Consider the following 12,108-nt stretch of genomic DNA (forward strand, 5'->3'; position numbering starts at 1 on the left):
CACTCAGAGAAAAATAAGATAAAATCAAATAGAAATCAAATGGAATATACAAAGAGGATGTATATTTACAATAATCCAGATAAATGGATACTCGGCCTCTGTGTACCTGTACATAGTACAGAGGGTGAATACAATATACATATCAGAATATATAATATTCAGATTGTGTTAGCGGGTGTTCTGTTTATTGTGCAGTCTGACAGCAGCCGGCAGGAAGATCTACGATACCTCGCCTTCACACAGCGAGGTGGAGCAGCCGCTCACTGAAGGAGCTGCCCAGTGCTGTCAGGGTGTCCTGTAGGGGGTGGGACGTGTTGTTCAACATGGATGACAGCTTAGCCATCATCCTCCCATTTCCCACCACCTCCACTGAGTCCAGGGGACATCCCAGGACAGAGCTGGCCCTCCTTACCAGTCTGTCCATCCTCTTCCTGTCCCTGTCCGTGATGCTACTGGACCAGCAGACTATCCCGTAGAAGATGGCTGATCCCACCACAGAGTCATAGAAAGTCCTCAGGAGGGGTCCCTGCACTCCAAAAGACCTCAGCCTCCTGAGCAGGAACAGTCTGCTGTTGCCCTTCTTGACCAGGGCGTCTGTGTTGTGTGTCCAGTCCAGGTTATTGTTTAGGTGAACACCCAGGTACTTGTAGGACTCCACCACGTCAACATCCGTTCCCAGGATGTTCACTGGTGCAGGCGGGGGTTGTTACGCCTGCGGAAATCCACCACCAGCTCCTTGGTTTTGCCAGCGTTGATCTGGAGGTTGTTCCGCAGGCTCCAGTCCACAAAGCCCTGGATAAGTTCTCTGTACCCCGTATCGTCCCCGTCCGTGATGAGGCCGACAGCAGCAGAGTCGTCAGAGAACTTCTGGAGGTGACATGAAGATGCTGTATGAGAAGTCCGCGGTGTAGAGGGTGAACAGGAAAGGAGCCAGAACTGTTCCCTGCGGGACACCGGTGCTGCAGAGAAGCCGATCTGACTGGGAGCCCTTCACCCTCACAAACTGTGGTCTTTGTGTGAGGTAGTCCAGAATCCATGTTGTGAGGTGGTGATCCACCCCAGCTACCTGCAGCTTGTCCCCCAGCAGCCTGGGCTGGATGGTGTTGAATGCACTGGAGAAATCAAAAAACATGATCCTCACAGTGCTTCCAGCCTTCTCCAGGTGAGTGAGGGAGGTGTGGAGGAGGTAGATGACGGCATCGTCCACCCCGATGCTCGGCTGGTAGGCGAACTGCAGCGGGTCCATGAAGGAGCTCACCAGTGGGCGCAGGTGATCGAGGATGAGTCTCTCCAGCATCTTCATCAGATGAGACGTCAGAGCCACCGCCTGTAGCTGTTGAGCTCCTTGGGGTGCGGTGTTTTCGGCACTGGGACGATGCAGGACGTCTTCCACAGCTGTGGCACTCTCCCCAGCCTCAGGCTCAGGTTGAACATGTGACTGAAGATCCCACACAGCTGGTCTGCGCAGGACTTCAGGAGCCTGGAGCTGATGCCATCCGATCCGGCCGTCGCTTTCCTGCCCTGTTCTTCTTCAGGGCCTTCTCACCTGGTGGGTGTGAGGGACAGGCTGGAGCAGGGGGTGTGTTGGGGGGGATGGGCATGGGCCAGGGTGTGAAGTGTCGGGAATGTGTGAGCTGAAGTTCATGAGAGAGGGGGAGGGGGGACAGGAGGAACAATGGGTTGCAGGCACAGACAGTGGCGGGGGTAACAGCAGAGGAGACTGGGCTGGGGGAGGGTGGGTACCTGATCAAATCTATTGAAAAACAAGTTCAGGTCGTTAGCCCACCCCCGGTCGCCCACAGGTTGGGACTTCTGCTCCTTGAAGCCCGAGATGGTCTTCAGGCCCTTCCATACCCCACAGATGTTGTTCTGCTGCAGCTGGTTTTCCATCTTCCTCCTGTAGTTGTCCTTCTCCTGTCTGATCTTCCTCCTCAGTTCTCTCTGCACAGTCTTCAGCTCTTCCTTGTCTCCAGACACAAAAGCCCTCTTCTTCTCCTTCAGGAGGGCCTTTATGTCTGGGGTGATCCAGGGCTTGCTGTTGGAGAAGCTCCGTACAGTCCTGGTGGGTACGGTGTTCTCCACGCAAAAATTAATGTAGTCAGTGATGCAGCTGGTGAGGTTGTCAATGTCCTCCCCATGGGCGTCGCTGAATACATCCCACAGGGTCGTGTTGAAACAGTCTTTCAGGGCCTCTTCGGCTTCTTCGGACCATTTCTTCACTGTGCGGGTGACAGCAGGCTGCCTCTGCACAAGAGGTTTGTACACAGGCCGGAGGTGTACAAGGTTGTGGTCGGCACGGCCCAGGGGAGGGAGTGGGAGAGAGTGGTATGCCTCCTTGGTGTTGGCATAGAAGAGGTCCAGTGTTTTATTGTCCCTGGTGTGGCATGTGACGTACTGGGTGAATTTGGGCAGAGAAGATGATGGAGAGGCATGATTGAAGTCTCCAGAGATGAGGAGGAGGGCGTCAGGGTGCTGTGTTTGCAGCCTGCTCACTGCTGAGAGCAGGACATCAAAGGCTGCATCAGCGTTAGCAGCGTTAGCGTCAGCGTTTCCGTGGAAAAGAGATTGCGCTCCTTCTTCCTCATCTGTAAAAACTGTTATCATGAAATCGTGTGTATGTGTGTGTGTGTGTGTGTGTGTGTGTCTGCCTTCATACCGTTGAACGTGAGAGGCTGGGTGAGGGCGAGAACGGCGATGTCCCTGCTGTTGTCGTCGATGTTAGCATCCACAAAGGGCAGGTAGCTGCTGTGGTAAACGATAGTCTTAACCTCTGCCACGTTGGCATTGACAGGTTTGTTGGAGATGGAGCCCAGCAACACACTCCAGCGGTTAAGAAAGCTATACCGCCTAGCACAGAAGATATATACTGCTCTTGTATCCATACAGACAAGAGTTTGCATTTTATGCAGCTCTCTTGCTTACTTGGGGAAGCAGTGTGCTGCAGAGACGATCCAGCGGTTTGAGATGATGGCCCCCCGCACTGGTGGACTCCATCATACTGGAGGCTCACCTGCCAAGGCCAACTTCCCTGCCTGGCATCTACACCACCGACTATACGGTCTGCTGCAAAACTACGCCTGCCGCAGTCTGAGGGGAGAGAGCAGATAGAAAATCAAACAGTGTGGGGGTAATGTTAGGACACAACTGGGGGAAAACAGACAAGATAGGCATAAAGGAGGGGATTAAAATGCCAGACAGGATGTGTAAGCATCAAGGAAGCAAAGAAAAACACAAAGATCACGAGAGAAAGAGTAGCCCAGCGTGTGAAATAAGGTGGGAGAGTGTCCAGAGTGTGTCGGACAGTGATAGTATATCTCAGCAAACATCTTACCTTGGCACAAGAGTGTGAGAACCTCCCGGCTCTCACAGTCACTGGAACAAAGACAGACACAGTTAGCAACAACAGCCTGACATCCAAACTAGCATAGTGCTGATGTTTCTGTGCATTAACCAAGAAGAGAGGTGAAAGAAAAGGGCAAAGGGAGGACAGTGGCCACCATCTCTGCTGGCCTCTGGCACTGAAGCAACGGAGTGATTCACCACACTGAAACGCACAAACACACTTCAGTCGCATGTCACAGCATTTAATGCTCAGATAGATCTGTAAAAAACCCATCTCACCTAACAAAACCCACTTCCTCACAGCTGATGCTAGCAAGGAACTCATTGGCTGAGGAGGAACACACCTGGCGCCACCTCTTGTGGGTGGAGTCAAACAAACTGATCCTTGCTGCTTTGTTACAACCATGCAACTAACACAGCGGTAATCTCATTATAATTTTAGATAAATTTCGAATAGAACAATTTTTCAAGAAGTTCTGTCAGATTTCTCTTGTGTGGAAAATAGAAGCGAGACTCTGGCGGTTCTGAAATAAACTTAACCAAACCTTTAAAATACAAACATTAAAAAACAATTGCCTAACTCAAAAAATAAGATTTAATTACACTTCTCCAAAACAACCCCCTTTTTGTTCTTTCTTCCTTTCTTCGTCTTCATGTCTTGGCCATCGTAGTCGCTGTCTGACATGAATTGTAGGTATATAATTATGATATTTCTGTGTAGATTATCTGGGGACCAGTCAGCTGCGTTGCCTTCGTTTAGTTTAATGTTCCAGCAGCGGCGCCTAGTGGACAGAGATGGACTTCGCAGAACGTCACAGAAAATGCTGATGAGCACATTTTTATTATACTTTAAGGTTACTTATAACATAAAATTCGTCTCTCTCTCTTATAGGCAGCAGCAGTTCTTTTTACGGTGCTTGGGATTCAGATCATAAACCGGAATCTCTCAAAAGGTTTTTTTTTAACACTAAAAAAAAATCTGAGAAGAGGAAGGAACATGAAATCCTCCCACTTTCCGTTAGTGTTCAACATAAATAGCCCTAAAGCGGTTGGTCGTGCACATTGAGATTATATGGAACTCTGTCGATATAGGCGGGTTTTAAGCATGAAAAGTCATATTTTGATTATTCTTGCGACGATATCTGGTGAGTCAACATATTTTGGGTTCAACGTTTCAGGTCAAACCTTCTAATCACTGAGTTTATTTACTTGGATGAAAGGTGCTCAGAGAGGATCCTTGGAAGTGACCTTGGACAGTGATCTGTGCGTTCTGAGAGGGGCGTCAGCGGTGATTAACTGCCGGTATTCCAATCCTTTTTCCCACGCTGTCATCGAAGTTGGCTGGTGGAAACAATATCAGATGGTTGGTTATTGGTGGCCCGGCTCTTTGCCAAATTTCGGGGCTTCCTCGCAGCGCTATCGATATTTGGGCGACTTCATCAGTGACTGCCGCCTGCAGATAAATGATGTGCAACACGCCGATGCAGGGTACTACTTTTTCAGTTTTTACACCACGTTCGAAGATCAGAAGAGTAAAACATCTACTAAGTTGTATGTAAAAGGTAACAACAGGAATAAACCAGCCAGCGAGTGTTTGAATCACCCTTCTAACTTCACCTTTTTCCCTGTGATTCAGAGCTGACGGCTGCTGTGCAGTCGAGCTCCGTGGCGGAAGGCGACGACATCAGGCTGACCTGTGTGTCGGGCTGTCCCACGCCAGTGGACATTGTCTGGTTCAAGGATGGACAACCTGTAAGGAACGAGGTCTTTGTAGCCAGGCGAGAGGACACTGGCAGGTACCACTGTGCTGTCTGGAGACAAGAGGGTCAGATCTGCTCCCGTGGCCGTAAATGTACTGTGTAAGCCCGTCACACTTTCTCCTAATTTCATCAACTATCACTGATTCAACATCTGCTTAATTAAACTGTTCTGCAGAAGTCACATTAATCAATTTTGAAAACAGCAATTACTGATGTGTATAAACTGAAATAAAAATAAGAAATGTGTCTGAAAAAAGATGCCATTCCACCTTTACATACTCTTTTCTATCCATATTTCACTGTATCCTTCAACTTTCCGGCTCATCCCTCCATCAGATCCTCCTGACAGAGTGACCTTGACCATCAGTTCACCCGGGAACGTCGTCAGAGGAAGTTCGGTGGTTCTCACCTGCCACAGCGACGCCAGCCCCCCGGTGAGAAACAACGGGTACAGCCTCTACAGGGAAGGGCGCTTCATCGGGTTGGGGCAGAACTACACCATCCCTGACGTGCAGCCGGATCACAGCGGGCGGTACCACTGTCAGGCCTGGAACAGCATCAGCAGCAGAGGGGTGGACCATTTTAACTCCTCTGCGGTCCTCCTCCAGGTCTACTGTACGTATCTGGACATAAACTCAACTCAACACATTTCTGATGATGACGATGTGACTGTGTGGGATCCCGTTCTTCTCCCAGACGTCCCAGAGAACATTTCCATTACAATTAACCCAGCCCATGTGGTGTGGGGCAGCAGTGTGAATCTGACCTGCTCCAGTGATGCTAACCCCCCTGCAGATACCTACATCTGGTACAGAAATACAAACTCCAGCAGCTCCAACAGGCCGCAGGTGGGCTCAGGTCAGGTGTTGTCCATTCCCTCCATGGAGGCGCTGCACTCTGGACTGTACCTCTGCCAGGCCAGGAACCAAGTGGGGGGGAAGAACTCGACCGAGGTGCTGCTGGCCATGGTGGATGAGGAGCAGCGGGGTTTGTGTCTGGTAGAGTTTGCAAAGATAACTAGGTTAAAGTGATTAAATGGTGACATGTCTGACCTCCTCAGGTAGCCAGACGCTCCCAGCTGTGGTCGGAATTGGACTCGCTCTCATCGTAGCTCTCGTGGTCGCCCTCTTTTTGTTCTGGTGAGTCAGTCATTAATGAAGATGCTGCACTTTTCTCCACTCAAATGTCATTTTGCTTCTCCTTTTCTGGGCGTTGTATGACGTTTTTCTTTGTCCAGAATTGCCACATGTGGGCTAACCCTCATTTCCCTTACCAAATAAAATAACACATTTCTCTTTGATGCGACCAAGCCTGTTCTAAAAATAGCAAAACTCGTGCATCTAAGAAAAGTGAGGTGCATCTAAGAAATTTTTTCTACCGCTATTTTTTTAAAATCACACCTGCATTTACATAGATTTTAAAATGACAATGTCTTAAAAATAAATAAAAATCTAAATAAAGTGAAGGTGAACTCTGACCTAGTTCAAAGGTCAGTATTGTGCGCATGAAAGAACCTTTGCGCTTGTGGAGAATAAACTAGCAGGCAGTGAAGATGGTGAGTGGAGGGCAATTTTCTACCCCAAAAACCTGGCAAAAAGAAGACAGTAAATTTATCATTTTCAAAGTGAATGGGAGGAAGAGTCATTTTTTACTACTGTGAAAGGAAGATGTGTATGTTGCATTTGTGGGGCGACTGTGATGACAGCGAAGCAGCACATGTGGAGCGACGCTTCACTACGTGTCATGAAAGCTACAATGCTAATGCTAACTACCCACCGGGAAGCATTCTACAGTCAGAGAAGGCCCATGAGCTAAAAAGTGTGTTTATAAAATGTAACAGATTTTGAGCAGAATTGCAGTAGATTTGTTCAGTTAAGATTTATTCAATAGGAAAGTTGATTTTTTTTTTAAATGTTGCATAACTTTTTAAAACATGGTTCAACATAGTTTATGAATTGTTAAAATGGTTTAGTTTCTTATGGTTGAAAAGGTCTGGGGAAAACTCGACATTTTTTTTCTGATCAAATGTAGAAGTGATCATCTGAACAATTGCTGAGATTAATAATATTAAAGTGTTGAATATTGATCTTTTCTGTTACCCACTCTAAGTTATTGATACACACACACACACACACACACACAGACAATTTGTTATTTTAGAGGAGTGTGTCAAGCGGTAGCCCTTCACAGGACTCGGAACCCATGACGTAGCTCTTGGTTTCAAAAAGGTTGGTGACCCCTGAGCTAGACAGATGAGGAGAGTCCGTTCCCGAAACTTTCACGCTGTTTTCCGCTGCTACTTTCAAGGAAACTTTAGTCAAAATGTGATCTGGAAGAATGAGCTATATTCTATATTTATATGTTTGTTGTTGTCTCAGCAGGTGGAAAAAAAGGCGCCTTCATCAGAAGGCGCTTGATGAATCCAACGTCATATACAGCAACATCCAAAGGCCAGACTCCGCTCTGCCAGACGTCGCTCGCCATACGATCCCTTCCTCCTCCTCCTCTCAGTCTCCGGCATCCATGAGAAGCGAGGTGACCTACTCATTAGTGAACATCAAATCCAGAGATCTGGAGGGGCTGAGCGACAGTCCAGATGTGCAGGGCTCACGGTAGGTTCACTGTTCCAGTCTGGTGGTGGCTGTTTTCACACTTTAGCACTTTTCACACTGCAATAGTTGCGTTAAAAACGCCCTGATGAAGCATTAAATTTGTGGTTAGAACTTTGAGGAACTCTCTATTTTGAAGAGCCATCTAGAGTGAATCTGATTAAGTTTAAGGAAGTGTTGAGTACGTGGGGAATTTGTCATGCAGGCAGCACAGTTTGTTCTTGGTTTAGTTTATGAATAGAAGGGTGAAAACAACAGCACAATGTAAAAGGAAGCAAAGTGTGTTTGTAATGTTTGGTTAATTTATCCCCACAGGTCCAAAGGAAAAAACAGCATCGACAGTGTGATCTATGCTACCATTTCACCATGATGACCCAGGAACTAACTGTATCGATCATTTTAATTATTTTATATTTGGTACATTTCTGAACAAGGACTCAGTCTTGCCTAATTCTTTACAACATAAAGATTAACAAACTTTGTTAAATATCTGACTTGCATTTTCAACCAGGACACAGGCAGTGCCACAATAGGCATTAAAGAAGCACACAAAAGAGCTCCTCTGAGAAGACGATTTCAATTTTTTTATTGCACTGTGGCTCCGCAAAACGCTTCAAATAAACATCATAAACAACAAAAAACTATTTACAACGAGAACAAAATACTGATTGCAACAAGAGTGAAGTCCGCATCAGTTCGCGTGAGGAAAAAGACAAAACATGTTTGAATAACTGCTTTTTATGCTAAAGCCGGGGTATTGCATATGCAGTTTCTGCTATGACATACCTATGTGCAGTTTAAGTAATCTTAAAAAATTAGCAGTTAGCCTTTAGCGACACAAACTTGAGTACTAAATAAATGGCACAGGCTGTACTTAATCTGGAGGACAAACTAAACGGTTATCATCCACAATTTCATGAGTCTGCATGTAAATTCACTTTTTGAGATAACGGTCAACTTGATGCTGTGTGCCACTAAAGTGAACAAGAAGTGGGGGAAAAACAAGAAAGGCACAGAAAAAAAATGTATTGTATCACAAAAGTGGCCTCTAGTATTGATCATATTACAAATTCACTTTGGCTTTTATAATCAGTCTTTAACTATACAAAAATAGACTCCTGTAGAGGTTAAACAATGTTAGTAACTCTGCTCACAGTTGGGGTATTAATGGTTCAGGAAAGCAGTATCTGTCTTTATTACCCTAGAGGTCCCTTCTGACCTCTGCAAGGTCGGCTCAGAGCTTCATACCCAATTTCATGGCCGAGCCAATTTGTGCACCCCTGGTAAGTTGTGATAGCTCTGTTGGTGGGGGAGACAAGCACAAACACATCTGTAACACCAACGTTTCCTCTGGTATTATGACAAATAAACTCCATAAAAGAAAGAGAGTCTCTCACCCTCATGGCTGTAGATATCCAGGGAAGAAATCGGGAAACTTTGGTGTAGACGCCAGGTTTCTTGGCCATAGCACAGCCCGTTCCCCAGCTCACAACTCCGTGCAGACGATACCGGCTGGTCTTGGACAGACAGTCTTCTGCCACGAAGGGACCGCCGCTGTCTCCCTGTGTCACAGGTTAAGAAGGTCAGAAAATCCACCAAGATACAGAAATGCAAGCATATGAATGAGAGGGCACAGAAAGACTAGATTTGTGCACCAAAATACATAAACAGAGGAAAATACAGACCTGACAAGCATCAATGCCTCCTTTCTCATAACCAGCACAGAACATGGTAGTGGTGATCTGGTTGTCATAGTAATCAGGAGCGTTGCATACGGCATCGCTGATGATGGGCGCATGTGCCTCCTGAAGGACATCTGCAAGGTGCCCTGACAGGCAACAAAACTGTCAAACTCTGTAGATATTAGCCGGTCTTTTGTAAAAAAAAAAAAAAACAATAACAATTGTCATAAAATATAAACTCACTGAAGTATCCGACATTTCCCCAGCCAGTAATTGTTCCCATTTGCCCATCTATTAATCTTTGTCCATGTGTTGGCAGACAGACAGGCTGGATGTACTCTGTAAATGTACACAAAAAGCAAATTACATCATCTTACTGACGTGCACGAATACAGGGGCTGTAATTCTATATGATAAACACTAGATGGCAGCAATGCCCAAGTGGAAGATCTTCAATTATATAACACGTTATAAATTAACAAGAAGAATTCAACAATTAACCAGCCACGAATCTAACATAAAATATTAGCCCAGAAAAGTTGACATGTGTATATAGTTCATTTAATGTTCTCAGTTAATCTGTACACATGATATAATTATTCAAATCTGTGCTGTGGGGTCACAAACTTTTCCGTGGAAAAGAGATTGCGCTCCTTCTTCCTCATCTGTAAAAACTGTTATCATGAAATCGTGTGTGTGTGTGTGTGTGTGTCTGCCTTCATACCGTTGAACGTGAGAGGCTGGGTGAGGGCGAGAACGGCGATGTCCCTGCTGTTGTCATCGATGTTAGCATCCACAAAGGGCAGGTAGCTGCTGTGGTAAACGATAGTCTTAACCTCCGCCACGTTGGCATTGACAGGTTTGTTGGAGATGGAGCCCAGCAACACACTCCAGCGGTTAAGAAAGCTATACCGCCTAGCACAGAAGATATATACTGCTCTTGTATCCATACAGACAAGAGTTTGCATTTTATGCAGCTCTCTTGCTTACTTGGGGAAGCAGTGTGCTGCAGAGACGATCCAGCGGTTTGAGATGATGGACCCCCCGCACTGGTGGACTCCATCATACTGGAGGCTCACCTGCCAAGGCCAACTTCCCTGCCTGGCATCTACACCACCGACTATACGGTCTGCTGCAAAACTACGCCTGCCGCAGTCTGAGGGGAGAGAGCAGATAGAAAATCAAACAGTGTGGGGGTAATTTTAGGACACAACTGGGGGAAAACAGACAAGATAGGCATAAAGGAGGGGATTAAAATGCCAGACAGGATGTGTAAGCATCAAGGAAGCAAAGAAAAACACAAAGATCACGAGAGAAAGAGTAGCCCAGCGTGTGAAATAAGGTGGGAGAGTGTCCAGAGTGTGTCGGACAGTGATAGTATATCTCAGCAAACATCTTACCTTGGCACAAGAGTGTGAGAACCTCCCGGCTCTCACAGTCACTGGAACAAAGACAGACACAGTTAGCAACAACAGCCTGACGTCCAAACTAGCATAGTGCTGATGTTTCTGTGCGTTAACCAAGAAGAGAGGTGAAAGAAAAGGGCAAAGGGAGGACAGTGGCTGTCGGTGCAGCGTCGCACAGACGGGTGGAGCTTACCACGGGAACAACGCGTCTTTGATTTTCTTGCCGTAGCTGAGCTCTTCCTGTTTGACGCAGAAGAACTCGCCACCATCTCTGCTGGCCTCCGGCACTGAAGCAACGGAGTGATTCACCACACTGAAACGCACAAACACACTTCAGTCGCATGTCACAGCATTTAATGCTCAGATATATCTGTAAAAAACCCATCTCACCTAACAAAACCCACTTCCTCACAGCTGATGCTAGCAAGGAACTCATTGGCTGAGGAGGAACACACCTGGCGCCACCTCTTGTGGGTGGAGTCAAACACACTGATCCTTGCTGCTTTGTTACAACCATGCAACTAACACAGCGGTAATTTCATTATCATTTTAGATAAATTTCGAATAGAACAATTTTTCAAGGAGTTCTGTCAGATTTCTCTTGTGTGGAAAATAGAAGCGAGACTCTGGCGGTTCTGAAATAAACTTAACCAAACCTTTAAAATACAAACATTAAAAAACAATTGCCTAACTCAAAAAATAAGATTTAATTACACTTCTCCAAAAACAACCCCCTTTTTGTTCTTTCTTCCTTTCTTCGTCTTCATGTCTTGGCCATCGTAGTCGCTGTCTGACATTAATTGTAGGTACATAATTATGATATTTCTGTGTAGATTATCTGGGGACCAGTCAGCTGCGTTGCCTTCGTTTAGTTTAATGTTCCAGCAGCGGCGCCTAGTGGACAGAGATGGATTTCGCAGAACGTCACAGAAAATGCTGATGAGCACATTTTTATTATACTTTAAGGTTACTTATAGCATAAAATTCGTCTCTCTCTCTTATAGGCAGCAGCAGTTCTTTTTACGGTGCTTGCGATTCAGATCATAAACCGGAATCTCTCAAAAGTTTTTTTTTTTAACACTAAAAAAAAATCTGAGAAGAGGAAGTAACATGAAATCCTCCCACTTTTGGTTAGTGTTCAACATAAATAGCCCTAAAGCGGTTGGTCGTGCACATTGAGATTATATGGAACTCTGTCGATATAGGCGGATTTTAAGCATGAAAAGTCATATTTTGATTATTCTTGCGACGATATCTGGTGAGTCAACATATTTTGGGTTCAACGTTTCAGGTCAAATCTTCTAATCAC

General features: G+C 45.9%; 3 protein-coding genes across 4 annotated transcripts; 1 reads left to right on the forward strand and 2 right to left on the reverse strand.

The window, feature by feature from the left end:
• Positions 1-1,592: 1,592 nt before the first annotated feature.
• Positions 1,593-3,467, reverse strand: LOC130520605 (uncharacterized). Of its 2 annotated transcripts, none has more exons than XM_057024300.1 (3): positions 3,332-3,467; positions 2,923-3,087; positions 1,593-2,847 (listed from the first exon to the last, which is right to left on the reverse strand). In XM_057024300.1, the coding sequence occupies exon 3, from the start codon at positions 2,602-2,604 to the stop codon at positions 1,642-1,644; it is 963 nt and encodes a 320-aa protein (XP_056880280.1). In that variant the 5' UTR covers positions 2,605-2,847; positions 2,923-3,087; positions 3,332-3,467; the 3' UTR covers positions 1,593-1,641. The 2 variants fall into 2 exon arrangements, with proteins under 2 accessions (XP_056880280.1, XP_056880279.1); XM_057024299.1 differs by having other exon boundaries at positions 1,593-2,585; positions 2,657-3,087.
• Positions 3,468-4,702: 1,235 nt separating this feature from the next.
• On the forward strand, positions 4,703-8,342 carry LOC130520604 (B-cell receptor CD22-like). The gene is made up of 6 exons (XM_057024298.1): positions 4,703-4,874; positions 4,979-5,167; positions 5,439-6,089; positions 6,163-6,241; positions 7,481-7,714; positions 8,027-8,342. Exons 1-6 carry the CDS (start codon positions 4,703-4,705, stop codon positions 8,079-8,081), a joined length of 1,380 nt encoding a protein of 459 aa, XP_056880278.1. The 3' UTR covers positions 8,082-8,342.
• Positions 7,477-11,596, reverse strand: LOC130520607 (serine protease hepsin-like). The gene is made up of 10 exons (XM_057024303.1): positions 11,531-11,596; positions 11,190-11,320; positions 10,993-11,112; positions 10,794-10,834; positions 10,384-10,549; positions 10,118-10,308; positions 9,637-9,732; positions 9,397-9,539; positions 9,109-9,273; positions 7,477-9,010 (listed from the first exon to the last, which is right to left on the reverse strand). Exons 1-10 carry the CDS (start codon positions 11,594-11,596, stop codon positions 8,966-8,968), a joined length of 1,164 nt encoding a protein of 387 aa, XP_056880283.1. The 3' UTR covers positions 7,477-8,965.
• Positions 11,597-12,108: the final 512 nt, after the last annotated feature.

Source organism: Takifugu flavidus, unplaced genomic scaffold, assembly GCF_003711565.1.
Source record: "Takifugu flavidus isolate HTHZ2018 unplaced genomic scaffold, ASM371156v2 ctg443, whole genome shotgun sequence".
NCBI classification, from domain to species: domain Eukaryota; kingdom Metazoa; phylum Chordata; class Actinopteri; order Tetraodontiformes; family Tetraodontidae; genus Takifugu; species Takifugu flavidus.